Consider the following 19,316-nt stretch of genomic DNA (forward strand, 5'->3'; position numbering starts at 1 on the left):
CCTTCTCATGGCTGAATAACATGCCACTGTGCAGACAGAACACATGTTGTTTATCCATTCATCAGTTGATGGACATTTGGGTTGCTTCCACTTTGGGGCTGTTCTGAGCAATAGAAACATTTGTGTATAAGTTTTTTGGTGAACATATATTTTCAGTTCTCTTGGGTGTATACCTGATATTGGAATAGTTTGGTCATATGGGGACATTTTATTTAACTTTTTGAGAAGCTGCCGAGATCACAGCTTTTATTTCTTAAACAATTGAGACTGAAAAAAATATCACAGCTATTACTACACAGTGAGTATGTGGGCAGATCTCTTACTGGTCACTTCTCACTTATAGGTGAGGAGCAGCACTAATTTGGGGCAGTTTTTATAACAGAAAAAAAAGTTGTTGTAGAGAAATGGCTGTGATGAGAAGAGAAAATAAAGGTGGTTTCTTTTAAAAATGAAAAAGAACTCAGGTTTATCTCTATGTTCTGGCTTGACTAGCTGCCTCTTGTACAGCCAGTAGTCTCAGGATATTCAGGGAAGTTCCCGCCCCCACCACAAAATGTGCACATAAGAAGAAGAAAGCAGAGTATTTCTTGGCCACTCAGTAGACTCCCATCACTGAGGAGCAGAGAGTCTCTGTAAAACCTGCAATGTAACTAAGCTCAAATAGTAGAAGAAAAGATAGAGAATTAGAAAATCCCCAAAGGCAGTTTAAGTGGGTAGGAGAACCTTTCCAAGAGAAGCAGCCAAGTTGATACAGAACGGAAACCAGAGCAGGCCCTGGGAGAGGCATGAAGACTGAGTGACCCATGAGAGCTGAGGTGTTCTCCCCAGAAAATACCACACACTGCAACATTGTTCCCGCACATTCTCAGGGTCTTCACATCGCCCCCGAAGCCCATGTGTGGCCCCCTGGGAGTCTATGGACCCCGGGCCCTTCAATGTGGGGACATCACTGAGTCCACAGATGACTGGCAAGCCTTATTTCAGGCCACAAGTACAAATGCTCTTCCAACACCATCTTCCTCATCCTCTGCAAAACCCGCCCCCCCCCAAAGAAAAACCACATGGTTCTATCAGATCAATTTACCAAAAGAATAACCTGGTTTTCTTTTACTTTCTTTCTGGCATCCTCGCTGTTAATTGTAGTAACTGAAATCAAGGGAATAAAAAGGTAATAGAATCAACACTGAAATCAGAAACGTGGTATTTCCTTTTACTTCTCTCTCTCTCTTTTTTGCTAAATATTGGTCTATCTAAAACTGACCATATCTTTTCTGGTGAACAGAAAAAAAGGAAGACATTTCTATTTTTAAGAAGGAGAGTTCGGGTTTTTCTTTTTAGGATTATGTGTTAATAGATTTTCAATCAATTGGTTTTTCAGTATTTTAGAATTTTACACATTGCAAAGCTCTTTGGGGGGAGAAATCTCTTTGCCTGATTTTTGTAAGTAGTTGTAGTTCATCTAACCTTTTTAAAGCAATAAATCTGATTTCTTGCAACTCTTCTCATACTGGGAGCTCTCACGAAGCCTAAGGTTTTTAGGAACTGCACCTGGTCCATCCTCCAGGGTAGACACACTTCGGCTCTCACTGCAAGCCCACTGTCCGTGTCTGCTGACACCTAACAGCGAACACGTGGTCTCTGGATCCCGTGGTACTTTTCACTATTTCTACCACCGGACTGTCTCCCATCTCCCCTGGGCCAAGACAGGTTGAGATCACTAGTTTTGTTTTGTTTTTTGAATGTTTATATTTCATAATCTTACATATTCATTCAGGCTATTTGTATCACTGAACCCTATTGATTCTTACCTATATCACCTTATTCCATCTTTATGGCCATCATAGAAGTTACTGATCACCACTCCACCCCAACTGACTTCTGGGTCTGCATTTGGAGCCTCTATGTCTTTCTGCCTTCATAATTATTTTATTCACGAAAATATATTTTTAAAAAAACTAGAAAAGGCAGGCAAAAATGCTGACTCTGCAACACCAGCATAAAAGGAATTGTGTCCATGTTTTCTACACAAAAACAGCTTAGCAGTTTGAAATGTGTTATTGCTCCAAAAGCACCATTAGGGAAGACGTGGCCTGTGGTTAAGGCTTGGTGTGAATAAAGGGATGGCTGAGTAGACAGTCAAAGTGACTTGCACGTGGCGGTGGGAACAGATCTGAGAAAGCTGAGAATTCAGCCTGGCCATCGGGCCTGGTATAAACTTGCCAGGGCCTGCGCGTGTTTGCTGCGGGGACACTGAGTAAACCAGCCGCCTAGTTCTGAAGGAAGCAAGTTATGCAAAAGCACCGGCAGCCTCTGCTGGTGACACACTCCGAAAGTCTGGAGAGGAAGCAGGTGTACCCAGCCCGGGGAGATGGGCTGTAGTTCCCCTCTGGCTCTAAGCACCTCAGGTTACATACAGTGAGGATCCTCCTATTTCGTCTTCCTTCTGTGATGACCCCAAGACAGAATGGGTATAGGAAGTGCTTTGTATGCATCAAAAAGTTCTTGAACAAGGTGGGGGAGGCGGCAATTCTGACAAGGTGTGTCCAAGGAGCTCTTCTTCTTGAACCTGAACGTGCATTAGGGTCTTTGGGGGGTCTTGGTCAAATGCAGATCATGATTCATGCATCTGCAGTGAGGCGAGGATGCTAGCAAGGTATCTGGGGACTCCGATGCTGCTGACTTGAGGACACATTCTGAGTAGCAAGGCTAGAAGGGACACACTGTGTCTGTGGGAGACGCGATGGAGAGGCTGGGCGAAAGGACAGAGGAAGCTAAGAAGGAGAAAGCTTGGCGATGAGGAAAAGATGTTAGAAAAAGGGGGAGGCTTCAAGGCCCAAGCGAGGATGCGCAGACCAAGGCCAGGCGGCGGGTGCAGGCGGCTTCGCGGCTGCGCGGGCTGCGGGCGGGGGACGGACTGGCGCGTGCTGGTGGCGGCGGAGGTGGCGAAGTCCGGGCCCCGCGCCAGTGGCGCCCCCGCTGCGCCCAGTGGCCCGGCTGTGGGTTAGGTGCGCAGCGATGGCGCGGCCGCTCCGGCAGAGCCCGGGGGCCTGGCTGCCGCTGCTCTCGCTGCTGCTGCTCGGTCCCGTCGCCTGCGCCGCCAGCCCCGCGGACGACGGCGCGGGACCGGGGGGCCGAGGACCCCGGGGCCGCGCGCGGGGGGACGCGGGCGCAGACGAGGTGGTGCCGCGCCACGACTCCTCCTACGGCACGTTCGCGGCGGAGTTCTACGACCTGCGCTACCTGTCGGAGGAAGGTGAGGCTGCGGGAGGGTAAAGGGTTTCGGAACCGGAGACTCGGGGTGGGGGGCAGGGGTGGTGGCAGGAGCGGAAGCGAGGGTGGAATGTTGGTTAAGGATGCGAACGGAAGCAGCCCTGGCATAGCCGAGGCCGGGACGGAGAGCGCAGGGCTCAGACCCCGGTCCACCTGGGGACGGGCCTCGAAGAGCGGTCCGCGCTTTCCTCCCGCGGTCTGCTTTGCAGATGGGGAGACTGAGGCTGGGAGAGGTAGGTGGTCGGCCAAGTCCTGCGAAGCTGCGGACAGGTGGGGCACCCCGTGATCTGGCTTCCATATCTCTGTCAGGGGTTAGGGGTGGGGGTGGGGGTGTTAGGGGAGGAAGCCGCCGTTGGTCTGGGGTGTGTGAGATCAGAGCAGTCGGTGGAAAGCAGAAATACGAATTAAAGAAAGATGTTGCCTTATTTCCTCCCTGTGTGTATTGACCCAGATTTGCAACGGCACTAAGCTCCCTAACCTCTTAGTGTTCTGCCGCCGGAGCTGGGTCGCGCGCGTCTCCTTCCCTGCCTCCGTTCCACTTCTTTTCTGTCATCGTGAATGGTATGGTCCCCTGGTGTGAGCCACCGTTGTTGGGGCCTGCTGAGCCCAGAGACTGGGGGCTTGTCAGCCACAGACCTCCGGTGGAGATGCTTCAGTGAGCACAAAAGCCAAGCTGGTTCTATTCAGAAAAACGGAAACTGGCCTCTTTTTTTCCCTGCAGTTTGGAAAGTAGTGATTTTCTTTCTCTTCTGCTAAGAGGAATAGTTTTTTAAAAATGAAATCTAGAAATAGCAGCCCAGAACTGATCATCAGAGACACTGAATCCTGATCTCTGCTTCTTTACAATTCTTAGGCTGTAACTTCATGACCCCAAAATGGCTGCTTGACCTCCTGCCATTACATTCACTTTCCAGACAGTAGGAAAGAGAAAATGGGAAGAAGTAGGTCACTGACTATAAGGAGATTACTCAGAAGTCCCATATAACAATTCTACTTATACTTAACTTAGTCATGTGATCACTCACGGGTGCAAAGGAGGCTGGGAAATGTAGCCTTTCCATTGAGAAGTAATATCCCCAATTAAAAAATTGGAATTATTGTGTTAAGGAAGATGGAGAGAAGAGATTTAGGGAAATACATTAGTTGGGTAGAAGCTTAACTGCTGAAACAGAGATCTCAATATACAGTGGCTTAAATAAGATAGTTTTTCTCTCACATGAGTCTGGCTGGTCTGGGCTGGGGGGGGGTCAGTTCTGCTCCACAAGGTCATTCAGGGACCTAGGTTCCTTCTATCTCATTGCTCCACCATCTCCTAAGGCTTTGTCCTCATCTGTATGGAATTTGAGTTGCTTGCATGTTCTTGCTTAAGCTTGAGGAAAGGAGAAAGAAAGGAAGCCCTTTCCTTTTAGGCTAGTTGCACAGATCGCTGCTGCTCACATTCTTTTGGCAAGAATGTAATTGTATGACCTAGCTGCAAGGGAGGCTGGGAAATGTAGTCTTCAACCTGAGCAACCATGTGGCCAGGAAGAAGGAAAGAATGTATGGAGGGAGTGTGGGAGGACAACGAGCAGAAGAATCTGTTATTCTGGAAAATAATAAATATTCCAAAGTCCATCTGCTTCTGAAAACATCTGATACATATTTATTTTCTTTGTAGTCAGCCTAATACACTGCCGGGTAACTCAGCTGTGCCACGTAAGAGTTTATATCCTCATTGGGCACATGGACCTAAAAAATGAAGCACGAGGCCAGATGCTCTGTGTCACTTTGCACCTGTGGAGGGAATGAAGTGAGTTGTGTAGTCCAGACGGTTTTATGAACACGGACATCAGGTGGGCTGCAGCCATGGGAAGGCTCTATAGAGTTACCTGAGAAGTGTGAAAGACCTTGCTGGGACAGAAGAGGGAGGACATTTAGGTGAGGTGGCTGTGCAGGGGCAGCAGAGCCTGTGATGTACATACAGATCCCCAGGTTGTGTGCTTGCCCCTCTTTCCCATTCTGCAGGTACAGCCTGAAGCCTGGCCTTGATCCTCAAAAAAAACCCTCCACCTGCTCCCTGGATGGAGCTTCAACTTGTTCATCTAGAATTTCCTCTCTGGCCCCACTTCCTTTCACAGCCCTTCCTCACTCTGCTGCTTCTCTCACCCCGAGCTTTCACTATCCGTCCTTCTACTCTTCTTGCTGACCACCTCACTCATCTTCACATGCCAACCCTACCACCGTCTGGTGGGTGCTAGTGCGGTGTTTGTAGGGTGCACCTCTCCAGGGGCAGTACTCCGCTAGATTATCCTGGGCCTGGGCTTTAGCCCTGTGGGTCTTGAATAAAGACTTTCCCAAGATCCTTAGAAATAATTAGTGACACCACCACCTTCAAAAGGGACTGCCAAACAGGGAGAAGCAGAGCCAGGAAATGTCCTAGAGGGTGTCCCCGCCATTAGGTGCAGGGAAGAAGGGTGTCAGGAAACAGAGCCCCGTGCCCTGGGGAAGCCCAGCGGCGTGAAGACTCCGAGCAGTGGGTGGATTCAGGGACTGAGAGGAAGTGGGCAGAGCTTCCTGGGGTGGATTCAGTGACGGAAGGAGGGAGCCTGGGTGATTTGCTGGAAGTAACAAGTGAAGAGGTGGAAGTAGTAGAAGTGGTACCTTTCAACTATTCTATCTGCACAAACAGGGTTGTCTTTTTGTAGGGATTGGGCTACTTAAGTTTTCTACACAGGGTACCTTCTTCTGAGGGTCAAAGTAGCCAGGAAACTGAGTGTTTAATGAAAAGATAGCTTAGTATTAGGAAATTGGCAAAAGGGAATTGGATAATGGGGGTGGGAATGGAGAATTCACTGAATCTGTGGGCGAGCCCAGTGACCATTACCCACCCTCCAGGTGCCATTTGTGCCGTGTGTCCAGATTGCCCGAGAAGCCCAAAGCCAGAGACTGGACACTGGCTCATTTGGTGTCTCTAATCACCTCCTGTGTTCACTTTTTTAAATTAAATTATTTTGGGGTTTAACTATGTTAGTTTCAGAATTCTTAGGGGTTCCCACTACCTTTGTCTCTGCTGCTCATTCCTACAGTCCCAGCTCAAACGTCACCTCTCTCAGGGAGCTTCCCTAATTTTCTCCCTTGTCCAGGCCCTGCCACTAGGCAAGGACGTTGACCCGCAGCCCTTTATTGAGCCCGCCATGGCCCTTAGTGCTGTCCAGGCTCCTGAGTGTGAATAATGTCTTGATGCTCGAATCCTACCACTCTCATACCTCTTCAGTTTGAAGTTCTTGTCCCAGAATCTATATAGTATTAGAGCAACAGTAGAACGCGGAACAGATTACTGCACGGTTATGGGTAAAGGGCCTATTCTGAGGGTGCTGTGGAAGAGAAACAGAGCTGCGTGTTGGCATAAGGGGAGTCCCATGTGAAGCCCCCTGCTCGCCTCTCTTTGCTGCTGAGCCCCCCAGGCCAGATCCCAGGAACAGACCCTGGAACGGACCCTGAGTCTGGCCACAGGCAGCCCAGTCCACGAAGCTCTGACCATCAAGTGCCAACCAGGACTTCCCCTACCTTGGCAAAGAGCTAATGTGGCAGCAGAGAGAAGAAAAGAGCTTAAGTGCTTAGTATGTTCTGGGCACTGTGCTTAGTGCCTTCTACGTACTAATTTTAATCTTTACAGCAATACTCGGACGTAGGTACTGTTATTATCTTCAGTTTAGAGTTAAGAAAACTGACCCATAGAAAATTTAAATATCTCAGCTAAAGGCACAGAGCGGGAAGACAGCAGAGAGCTGCGTGGGTTGTTGATCGACTTTATGGATGAGGAGAGGGTCCCTGTGGACGAGCACTAGGAAATGCAGTGGGGCGGGCAGCATGGAGTATTTTTTTATGAGTGAACTTGAGCAGAGGGATTGGAATTGGTAGGCAGGTGGTTAAGAATCGCGGGTTCCTGAGCGGAGGAGTGTGTGGAGGAAAACTTGCTGACCAGGCTCCGTGTGTGTGCGGAGCTTTGAATTTCCCCGAGTCCTATGACATTTTCACTTTGGTATATGACTCCGATGAGTAGAAACGACAACTCAGGCAGTCCAGACAGAGAATGAGGCCGATGCAGTAGCTCTCAGAGATTGGAACGGATCATTTCTGGTTAAAATATCAAGGAATCAAGTCCTAAATTAATACCTGAGGGCTATGATCCAAGCAGTTAATTAGAGACAATAAATAGCAAACGAGAAGCCATTAACCACCCAGTGGAGTATGGCAAAACAGGCCCATGGGATTGCAAGAAGGGAACAGATAGTATCTGTGAATAAGACAGGGATGGAAACCACGAAACCATACTGAGAACCTGGAAAAAATCAGCCAAGAAAGTAAGTACCTCTCATGGTATAGAAATACCCAAAAGGAGAAAAAGTAGCTTAATTGTTCTCACAACAGAATAGTTGTTGGAAGGGTTTTCAGGGCACATGTGAGAAGGAGGAGAGAGAAAGAAGGAGGAAAAAAATTAGCCCTAAACTAATATTATTTGGTCTCAGCAAGTTTCGATTTTAGAGAAAAGGAAGAAAAGGGCACCAAAAATGGAGGGAAAGGAACAAAGAAAAGCAAACAAACAGATAAAATTGAAAAATCAGTAATGAAAAATGGGGAATGACAAAATAAGGGGAGGAGGAGCTGGCCACATCTTGGGGGTCTAACCCAGGGGCCCCCAGACTCTGGGCCACAGACAAGTACCAGTCCAGGCCTGTTAGGAATCAGGCTGCACAGCAAGAGGTGCCCTTGAATGAAATGCACTTGAATCACCCTGAAACCCTTCCCCCCACACCAGTATCCATGGAAAATTTGTGTCCCACAAAACTAGCCCCTGATGCCAAAAAGGTTGGGGACCGTTAGTCTAACCCATATGTCTCAAGACCAGGGAATACAACAAGTAAGTGTAGGAAAGAGAGAATGGAGGGGCAAGGGAAGATCAATAAAGGTCTTTTAAATGGTGTTGTGACAAGGTCAGGTTCCTGTTTTAGAAAGATGGCACGTGGTGGAAGAAGCAGGAGGGAGGTGGGGGGTCTGATAGGAGATCCACTGAAGCAGAAGGGCAGGCTTGGCTTTCTAAGGTGGGAATAGAAGGAGTGATGAGTAAGTCATGCACCAGGTGGAGAAATCTAGGACCGCGGCTTCAGGGTTGGGAGACTGTGGGTGGGCAGTGGCATTCCTCACTGCAACAGAAAACAGAAGGAAGGGCATCTGGTGGAGGGGAGCTCCATGCTGGGCACGTGTAATCGATATGCTTGTGGGAAATCCAGGTAGAAACCCCTTGTCTGGTGGTGGGGCAAAGGTGTAACGGCCACTCTAATGAGAAAGTATCTTTAGACTGAAGAACAAAGCAGGTGACTCCATAGACTAGAACACAATTTATTATAGGGTAATTTCCTTCTGGGAAGATTGGGCCGGAGCGGACAGATGGCCCAGCATTTTGCGAAAAGTGTTCTCCACTGCCAGACACCATTACAGTACTTTTTTCACAGTATAACTCAGGTATAAATGATTGACCAGACAAGGGACAAAGGATGCAATAGCTCCAGGGGCCATGCCTCCTGGTGGTCTTGCGACAGAACGTTACTGTAATCAATACCATTAGCAGTTGAATATCTCCATTGTCATGCCATCCCGGCTATTACCAGCAAAAATATCTACATACGCATGTAGATATGCGTACATATGCATGCATATCTATAGCATGACTACATTCTAGGGAACACCAATAATTATCAACTAGAAGGCTCTGATATGCTTGTCAAGGACAGTGGTCAAAGGTCACAGCACGAAACAAAAATGAAATGAAATCAGAACACAGAGATGGGCGTGGTTTTGTTCACATCAACATCTACACACCATGGAGGCGATCAGTTGTTGGGCATACATGCTGCTATAAGAAAAGAAGAATTAAAAAATATGCATGAACACATAAATAAAGAAAGCACAGCCCTGTGAAATTGCTAGAGTGGTCCCAGAGGGTCTGAGGCCGGCCTCCGGATTGGTGGAGGCCGGGGGGTAGCTGTTCACCAGTCTGTCTTGATATGAACATTTACACAGAAAACAAGAATCGACAAACAGATATATTCAAGAGAATGCAGTAAGGTTCCCATAAACTAAACCAAAAGCTCTCTTCTAGCAGTAAGAAACTAGGGAAGGTAAAGAAAACAAGGTATTGTTTAAAATAGCAATAAAAATCTGAAGTATCCAGGTTTTACATAACCAAGGACGCATCAGTCCTGCATGGAGAAAAATTTAAACTTAGGGATATAAGAGAGGGGACAGAATGGAGAGCTACACCTTCATCTGGGAAGGAGTAACTTGGTGTCGTATGGATGCCGATCCTCCCCCGGTTTATCCGAACATCTAACGCAGCCCCAGACGCATGCCCAGCAGCAGTTTTGGAGGGAACATGACAAACCGATGACTGTACTTCACATGGGAGAACTGAGCTTCATGAATTGCTAAGATGGTTTTGCCTTGCCGGATACTAAGATGCGTTACAAAGCCTAGCAATTAAAATAGTGTGGTCCTGGCTCAGGTAAACCAAAAACAGAACAAACAACAACAATGAAAACCCCTTACAATTCAAAAATAGACCTAAGTTTGTATGAGAACTAGTAAAGTACTGAGGTGCTGTCATGATTCATCAGGGAAAAGATGAATTATTTAGTAAGTGATGTTGAGAAAAACTGATTCAACGTAGGAGAAAGAGTTAAACATTTTTTACTTCATACCACATAAAAAATAAATTCCAGCCCTGGCTGGTGTGGCTCAGTGGATTGAGTGCCGGCCTGCAGACTGAAAGGTCACCGGTTCAGTTCCCAGTTAGGTCACATGGCTGGGTGGCGGGCCAGGTCCCCAGTGGGGGGCATGTGAGAGGCAACTGATTGATGTGTCTCTTGCACCGCATCTCTCACACATCGATGTGTCTCTCCCTCTCCCTCCCTCAAAATCAAAATAAATTACTTTAAATCTTTAAAACCATAAATAAATTCCATGTGGGTTAGATCTAAATGAGAAGGCAGCACTACGAAGTTAGTAAATAAACATGTACGAGAATATCTTCATGTCCTTAGAATGGACGTTGATCTCTTAGACAAGACTACGAAAACACACAAGCCAAAAAATGGAAATTATTTCCTTGAATACATCAGAGATTTTGGTCCCAGAAAGAACATCACAGAAGAAAGTAAGATCAGGGGCAGACTGGGAGAAAAAATGTCAACATCTGAAATCAGCAGTGACTTTACATCTGGAATGCACATAGACTCTTATGAAAAAGACTCAACACCAAGTAATACAGGGACCAAAAACCGGTATCATTGAGCTTTGTGGAACTAAAGATTCTTCAGCTATTGCTCCCTAGGGTTTATTGAAACAAAAACCTGTTGTGTATTCTACAGGAAACATGTAAGGATGTCTATCGCTTCATTATTAGAGAGAGCAAAGATTGGAGGTGCTTTCTGTGTCCAAACCTGGGAGGGTATCTCAAAAAATGTTATATGCACATCACAGAATACTTCTCAGTCAGGAGTAGTAACGGGTCTCACGCTGACATGTATGGATAGGTTTCCACAGGAAATAATAAACCCGATGCCATTCAGTGCACAGTGTCATTTGTGCGATTAAACACATACACAAACCATGTATTTTCAAGATATACACAGGGTCCAGCAGAAGTAATGCCTGCTTGAGTGTAGTTGGTAAGATTATAATATGGGTGTAATAATTTATAGTTGTCATTTGAACATTTCACCTAAAGTGTCATATGGTGTGCTTGAGCATGATATTGTTATGTTACAGAATTACATGCTTATGATTTTGTAATAAAAGGATTTTATAATAAAAAAGGGATGTTCCTTGTGTTGGACCCTATGGTCCAACGTATGGACAGTGGACATTAGTCTGCTCTCGTGCTTCCAGACCTTGGGCATGGCCAAGGTCAGGCCAGTACGGTACAGCTGTGGACAGCAAGGCAAAGCAGCACTGTTGGCACAGTGAGAAATTGTGCCTGGAACCTGAACTTCAGATCCAAGTTCTGCTGAAGGCGCCTTAGGTCATTTATTTCTTACAAGGTCAAAGTGCAGGAGTTTCAGGATACTGGTGTGGGGAACATAAAAGGCTTTTTGCATCTTGGCAGGATCTTAAATACTGGCACACAGTCCAAAGTTATTGTATGCCAAATAGATCATTTAATTCCAGGGGGAAAATTGTAATATTATAAAATCTGCTTATATTCAGATGCCAACCCCAACTAATATACTGAAATTTATTTCTGGTATTAATGACCCAGAGTTATTACAAATTCAAGGGCATGTTCCACAGAAAGACTGTCCTCACTCAAACCAACTGGCTACCAACTCAGGAGCTACCCCCCACTAGCGTGTCTCATAGTATAGTTTTGTTAGGAAGGAAACAACTCAGGAATAGTCAATGAAGACACACACACAGGGCAAGGTCCAGGGGCTCTCAAATGCAGAATTTCTGAGCCTCCTCCTCATGGCATCAGGGCATGGCACCTTCCTGGTACCTCAATGTGTTCACCAACTAGGAAGCTCCACTGAGCTTCAGTGTCCACAGTGTCTCCTGGGGCTTTATTACATAGGCACGATTGATTTAATCACTGGCTACAGTAATTGAACTTGATTCTCTGTCTCCTACTCCCTCTTTGAAGGAGGGGCTGCCTCAAAGCCCCAACCCTCTGATTACGTGGTTGGGCTTCTACTGACTAGCCTCCATCCTGAGTCATTGCACCTTGTAGCATAAACTCAGGTGTGATCCCAGGGGCTCATGAATAAGAAAGACAATCATCATTGGAAAATTACAAGCACCTAGTCTTTCAGGAACCAAGGACAAAGGCCAACCAAATTCTTTAACATACAACAGTTTACAGAACAAGAGAAAATGTCCTTAAATGGATGCCCAAGTCTGTCCGACAGTCTCATTGAGCTTTAGAAACATAAAATAATGTAACTGGAAAATGGTAACAGGGAATTGTAACCCATCCCACCATTCTGTTGACATTGTTTCTGTAAGTGCTGATGCTGACTAATATGTAGCTTGTAGATGAACAGCATTGTTTGTATAAGAGTCCTAGGAACTAGTATCAAAAGATATAGACTCCAACCTTCCCGCATCTCAGCTCTGGGAGATTTGCTGACCTTCAGCCTTGGAGCCAGGATGACTAAACCAGGATGATGCACACCGGACCATCACTTGCCTCATTGGAATGGACTGTGTTCGTCTGCACACAGAGCGCTTTTCAACCCCCACCCTCCTTATAAAAACCTCTGCCTCCACTGAGGGTTGGAGACAGCCTTTGAGAAGTGAGTCCCCCATCTTCCCAGCAGATGGACTTTGAGACAACAGTCCCCCATCTTCTAGATGGCTAGAGCCTGAAAATAAACCACTTTCTTTTACATCTGCACCTGCCTCTGAAGTATTGGCTTTCATAGCAACAGGCAGTCGGACCTGCCTTCAGTTATTAAATGGGAAATTAGTTCTAGAAGAGCCCCAAGAAATAAGCTTTTTTGCCAACACTATTAAACTCATACAGTACATATATAAGTTTTGTTCCAAAACATGCTCTTATTTGGGACTTAGAAACCTGTACTTTTTATAGAGACAGTCTTACCTAGTAGTTACTAGTTCTCAGTCTAGTTTACAAAATTTAATAGTAATCATCCAATAGTAACAATGATGGCATTTTTTGAGCTGGAAATCTGCTGTATGCCAATGTATGATTCTAGATGCTAGGAAGTAGTAAGGATAATATGTTTGAAAAAATAGAAGAGGAACCTGAGTCCAAAACCACATGACAAGACATTAACTTTGTCAGTCAGCTGTAGACTCTTAAAAACATAAGTAGCCATTGCTCTCCTGGATAACTATTCTGAGAAAAAAAAATGGCCTCCACATTGTAGGGAGAAATATGAGGAAGAACACTATGTGAAGATGCTTAACATAATTTGCAGTATTCAGCAGCCGCTCAATATATAGTAAGAGAGAAACAAAAAACTCAGGTAAGGCAGGATTCAGTCTATGGTACTAAAGTGGATATAGAACTTAGCATAAAATAAGCATAAAACTAGACAAAGCAATGCGTTTGGCCCAGTTGTGAAAAGGTGGCAGAGAGATAAGAGATAGGGCTATATTTTAGCATGTGGTCAAGGTCTAGGGCAATAGAGATGAACTCCACAATGCACAGTTGTGTGCCAGGAATGTGCAGCCCAGTGTTTTTTTCTTAAAGGATAATTAATAGAACAAAATACACAAAATCTCACTTAAAAAAACATTGGACGGTCATTTATTTTGTGGCCAGTGCCAGGCACAATGCTGGGCAGAGAATGCAGGATGAATCACACGTGGTTCCTTTCTGTGTGGAGGAGAACATTTCTCCTGCATCCAGGAGAAAATGACATTTGTCACGACTAGAAGCATAATGCAGGCTTGCCCTTCAGTGTATGGTTTAATGCATTTCTTGTAACATTAGTTACAAGAAACACGTTACAAGAAACACAGCTGTCAGAAACGATGTGTTCAAAGGGTTTGGTGAGACATGAAAATGTCACATGCAGCATAATGCAAAACGGAAGTTCCTCTTCTGTTTATCCATCTTTTTCGTTATATTAAACTCCCGAAGTTCCAGACCTCTCAGCAGCTTCCTTCGATGACACACTTTCTTTTTTGTTTGTTTCCAAAATGTGAAGCTTTAGGCCCGAATTGTTGGAAAGCATCAGGATTGCCCGTTATTTCAAGGAAATTTATTGGATTTCAGAACACATAGCATGACTCTGAAGGATACCATTGTATGTTTTATATGTTGAATGTGAATATACTGTGTATGATAAGGACATTACTGTTGAATATTTAGAGAATGATTGTTAATTTTAAAACTAACAATTTACCCATTGAATAAAGTGCACCAGGTTGACTTCAGAAAAAACCTGTGGCAACCAGGTTTGCCAGTTTGTAGAAACTATCTAACTCTTTTTTCTCTCACATCAAATTTTGTAAAATTTAAGTGGAAAAATAACATATGGTTTAAACAAAAACTTAATTTCTGACTGTTTTTTAAAAAAAATATAACTGCCTGTCTTTAAGAAAAAGATGATATATACAAAATAATTTTCTGAATTATTTTACTTTTTTCTTTGTAGCAATGGATGCTAAATAATTTGGGGCATCTTTTTATTATAACTTGTTTCTGTCTTATTCTTAAACCTGGTGACATTTGATTGTCTTCTTATCACCTACTTATTTCAAGTGTTCATATTTAAATTTCTTTGGGGAGAATGGAAATCCAATGGCCCACAGATTTTGTAAAGCCTGAATACAATTGGAAAGGCCAGTAAAGTTAAGAGAACTCACCAGCTGAACTGCTATAGTACACAATTTGTATTACAAGTGGTATCCTGGAAGGCAAAAGTGAAACTATTCTTCAAAATAAGAGCCACTTTTTACAGGCAGTCCATTGCCCTCTTCTGAACTTCAGCAGCAGTTGTATCAGTAGTGTGATTGAACTTGGATGTACTTATTATTTTCAACCTTGAAAATGAATTTAGGTCTGCCCTTTTTCTCTAAAATGCCAGGGAAATTTTGGACTACTTATTACATGGCCACAGTAGAACTCCTCATAAGGTGAAATAATACAGTATTTACTGGTAGCCCTAACATACGGGTACATGTTTATGCTCCTACCCAGATTTGTGATGAGCAGATTATGTGATTGGAGAGCACAGCCCAACCATTAGCGGTTGACATTTTTAAGATTGCTGTTTAAAAAGCTTTTACGCCTGTTTATAATTTAGAGACGAAAAGGCAGACTTCACTTTTCTTCTGTTTGATGAAAACTGGCTTAAAATATTTATAAACAGAGTCAAGAGCAAAACTGCCTAAATGTGCATATTGAAAAGCGCAAGATATCACTTTGAGTGTGGTACTCATGTTTACTATTTCACAAAATGAAAATTGGAGACTTAGCCAGGAAGATGAACTTTGAAGTGAACCAGTTATTGAAATTGTTGGTATTTCCCAAGCCAAAGTGATGGTGCGTCCTTCATGCCTCTAGTTAGCGCTTTGTGTCATTATATATAGTTTACAACACCTGTCCACCTTGTAGCTACAAACACTTTGTGCTATTAAAGCTCTCACAAAGCTCAAAAAAAGGAAGTTCACAGTAATGGAAATATTCTGTTATCACATATACATATGGAAAACTTCTACTGTTGAATATATAAATGGATCATGGTTAATTTTCTGTTCTCACAGCATGTGTATGGTACTAAAGCAGTGGTTTTTAAACTCCCAGCGCACAGTGGGGAGCCAGTGTTTATATGAAATCGTGCCTCCTCTTAGGGCCTCGGGTTCCTCGCCTGTCAAAGGAGGAAGATGCCACTTATTCTCAGTTAACATGTAAGGCTCTGTTCAAAAATGGGTACCCCGCACTCTCTATTCATGAAGAGGGTGATTAGGCTAATGTAGTGCTCTTTTCTGAGACCTGGCACACACCTACATGGGTGTGATAGAAAATGGTAATGCATTTTTAAAAATTCTCCTTGGAAAAGTTGTTATTGGACTTGCTAAGCCTTCTGTATTCTCACTCTTGCCCTTTACTCTCACAGGTTACCCTTTCCCTACTGCTCCTCCTGTGGACCCGTTTGCCAAAATCAAAGTGGACGACTGTGGAAAAACGAAGGGATGCTTTAGGTTGGTAGATCCGTGAGTTGAAAGACTTTAAGACTGAGATGTTGATTTGCTTCTCAGGGTAGCATAGACATGGCAAGCTGTCTGTTCTAATCGGAGCCCTGTACCCCTCTCTAACTTCGACTGGGATGTGGCCTGTTCCTGATGACCTCCTCGGTTTTCGGTCTTAAAGGCCTTAAGCTCTAACACGCAGCTTGACCCTGGAACAGTCTTCATTTTTTACTGTACCGCCATGGGCACGGGAGTCTACTCCAAACTGATTGGCTGTAGGAAGGGGAATCACGTGACACAGCATAGGTCTGGTTAGGAGGGGGCGTGGATGCACAGGCAATGGTGGACAAGTCTGATAGCCAATTCCTTTTCAAACAGTCATGACTCGCTGACCTCTGTGTGATGCTGACCAGTCATTAAGCACTGATCAGTGCGGCCAGCCCATTATCTCAGGTGTAGTGAGTCCTTGCATGCTTGTTCGTAGCATTCTGTCCAGACATGATGGACTGGAATGAGAGAACCGTGGTGCAGGCCGTGGGCCTTCTTCTCTCCGAATTCTTTATTTCCTGAAACAAATTGTCCTTAAGCAAAGATTTTGTTGACCATTGCTCTGAAGTTCTTTTTTTTTTTTTGGTTCAGGGCTTAAAAGAAAAAAACTGAATTATAGGGGTTTTAAGCTTTGTTTGGATTACTAGAACATTTCTAAGGAATTTTTAAAAACCCAATAATACTAATGTTAGGGAAGATGGCCAGTACTGTGAAATTTTGGTGATTAGGGGGTATTTTTGAAAAGTGAAGGTATTTTAGTGCCCTGCTGGCTTCAGAGTGACCTGTTTCCTGTCTCATTCATTTGTCCTTTAGCTTTTTGTCAGCCCAGTCCCATGTTTTCTGGAACTGACATCTCATCCTGGCTGCTCAGAGCACCCGGGAGCAAAATGGCCTAGTCTTTACACATAGCAGATTCGTGTCTAGTTCCCTCAGATACTTGCCATCCGAGTTCAGACTGTCCCACCCAGTGCTACAATGTTCTGTCCTTCTGAAAATGGTGTAAAGCAGTGTTCCTCAAACGAGGCTTGTCAGTTCTTAAAGGGTCCACAAGTTCTTTGTGAGAAAATGTAAACTTGTGTTTTCAACACAGAAACAGTCTGTCTCATAGATCCAAGAACAGACTGACGGCTGCCAGACGGTTGGGGGGGTGGGTGAAAAAGGTGGAGGGATTGAGAGGTATAAATTGACAGTTGCAAAATAGTCATGGGGATGTAAAGTACAGCGTAGGGAATGTAGTCAGTAATATTGTTCAATAATAACTGTGTGTGGTGGCAGGTGGGTGCTGGACTTCCCCAGGAGATCACTTTGGAAGTTATGGAAATGTCTACCCTCTGTACTGTGTGCTTAAAACTGATATAATATCAAATGTGATAAAAAAAACTTTTTAATTTTTTTTATTAAAAATTGCTCAGGTAAGTTAAAGATAAATAAAATAAATTTGTGTCTTCCTTTCATGGATGCTTCATTAAAAGATTAACGTATTCATAATCGTTAATTCACATGAATTAACGTTAATTCATATGAATCGTTAATTCATAACGTATTCATAATCCACATAATCCGAGGATGTGGATAGCTCCTTATCCTGCTGCATGCCTGGTGCCTGAAGCTGTAGTTGTATTAGTGCAAGCAGAGCAAATGGGCAAATTTTATAAACAGACGAGGCGTCCACGCTTGGTGAGCACGGGATGAGGTGTTCCTGTGGTGCATTGTGCATACAGGGTCGTGCAGCTGTTCAGGTGGGAGCGGAGGAGAGTGAACCATGTTGAATAGTAAGAACATGCTCAGTCAGAAGGCCCTGCATGGTATAGTCAGTCACACCACGTACTTGTAGGCAGAATTTTACTTTAAGTAAAACTGCATCATCCATCATATGAATGATGCAGGTTTAAATGTTCCTTGGTTTTGTCGTTTCGTTGACGCATAGACTTATGCGCTGCTTGGTGTTAGCTTAATTGCAGATTTTAAAGTAAAAAGAATTGGTATACAATTAATGAACAAAAATAATTTAAGTGATGAATTCAGAGGATCTTCCTCTCTAAAATGGATTCAGAAATAATGCAGTAATGATTAGTATTTGAGAGATGCTAATCTAGTACGCTGGAATACTGGCTGGGAGTTTGGAGGCGCGGGTTCAAGTCCTGCTGTAGCCGCTGACTTACTGCACAACCTCAGGAAAGCCCCTTCCCATCTCCGGACCCCTGTTTATAAGTAGATAAAGTGGAGCATATCATCTCCGAGGTCCCTCCTAACTGAGTGAAACAGTTTTGGGGACCCCAAGGGCAAAGATTTAATTTATTCAATAATGTTGCTTGGTGTTCTGCCTGATATATAGACGTCCTCTTAATGTATTTTGAACAGGAAGATGAAGGAGTGATGTGTGTTTTATTTATTAAGTTTATTGGGGTAACATTGATTGATGACAATATATAAGCCTTAGGTACACAATTCGCTAACACATCATCTGTATGTTCCATTGTGTGCTCACCACTCGAAGTACAGTCTCCTTCCATCACCATGTACTTGACCCCCCTTACCATCTTGAGTTAGGGCTCTTTTGATGTTTCCTACAGGTATGGCAAACCAGGTTGCAATGCAGAGACCTGTGACTACTTCCTTAGCTACCGGATCATAGGGGCTGATGTGGAATTTGAGCTGAGTGCAGACACAGATGGCTGGGTGGCAGTTGGATTCTCTTCAGACAGGAAAATGGTAAGACACACTTCATACCAGAAGCTTATTTTCTCTCTCATTTGCTGTGTGACTTGCGAGTTTAAAGAATGGGTATGGTTATGTTTCTCTAGGCTACCGCATGCCGCTTTTAAATGGGAGACGATCATTTCTGGCATCTGATTGTCTTTTGCAAAGCATCACAAAGCAAAGAAATTCATCAAAGCAGGAAAATGATTATATTAGTATGGCCCTCTGGTTTCAAGTTAAAAATTCAAGCTAGCTGAGACAGAGAAGGAAGGGTTGGTTATGAGAACGCAAGATGTTTTGTGGTACCTGCGTTTATTAGCTATTTCCACAGAAATGCTATATGAAAAGCCTCACAAAGTACATGATTTATAATAGTAAGCACGTATTCCTTGATCACATGTGTGTGGATTGGCTGGGAATCAGCTGGGCTCCAGTCCATGGGTTGGATTCAGGTTTTTTCCTAATCATTCTGGAACCAGCCGGTACCAAGGCCTGTGATTTTCATGGCAGAGGCTGGAGTACAAGAGCAATCCAAACGTATGTCAAACCTCTGCTCATGCCACAGCTGCTAACAATCCATCGCCCCAAGTCAGTCTCAC

At 44.3% G+C, this 19,316-nt stretch overlaps 1 protein-coding gene across 2 annotated transcripts in view; it reads left to right on the plus strand.

Moving 5' to 3' along the window:
* Positions 1–2,914: 2,914 nt before the first annotated feature.
* FRRS1L (ferric chelate reductase 1 like) overlaps positions 2,915–19,316 on the plus strand; it is a 28,120-nt gene continuing 11,718 nt past the window's right edge. Inside the window, exons 1-3 of one of the 2 annotated variants that reach the window (XM_037152805.2) lie at positions 2,915–3,253; positions 15,897–15,981; positions 18,591–18,729. In XM_037152805.2, the coding sequence (XP_037008700.1) occupies positions 3,016–3,253; positions 15,897–15,981; positions 18,591–18,729 (462 nt within the window). In that variant the 5' untranslated portion in view covers positions 2,915–3,015. The remainder of the gene's footprint in view (positions 3,254–15,896; positions 15,982–18,590; positions 18,730–19,316) is intronic. The other variant, XM_037152806.2, reaches the window with a different exon arrangement.

Source organism: Artibeus jamaicensis, unplaced genomic scaffold (assembly GCF_021234435.1).
Source record: "Artibeus jamaicensis isolate MK-2021 breed Jamaican fruit bat unplaced genomic scaffold, CSHL_Jam_final scaffold_1964, whole genome shotgun sequence".
NCBI lineage: Eukaryota > Metazoa > Chordata > Mammalia > Chiroptera > Phyllostomidae > Artibeus > Artibeus jamaicensis.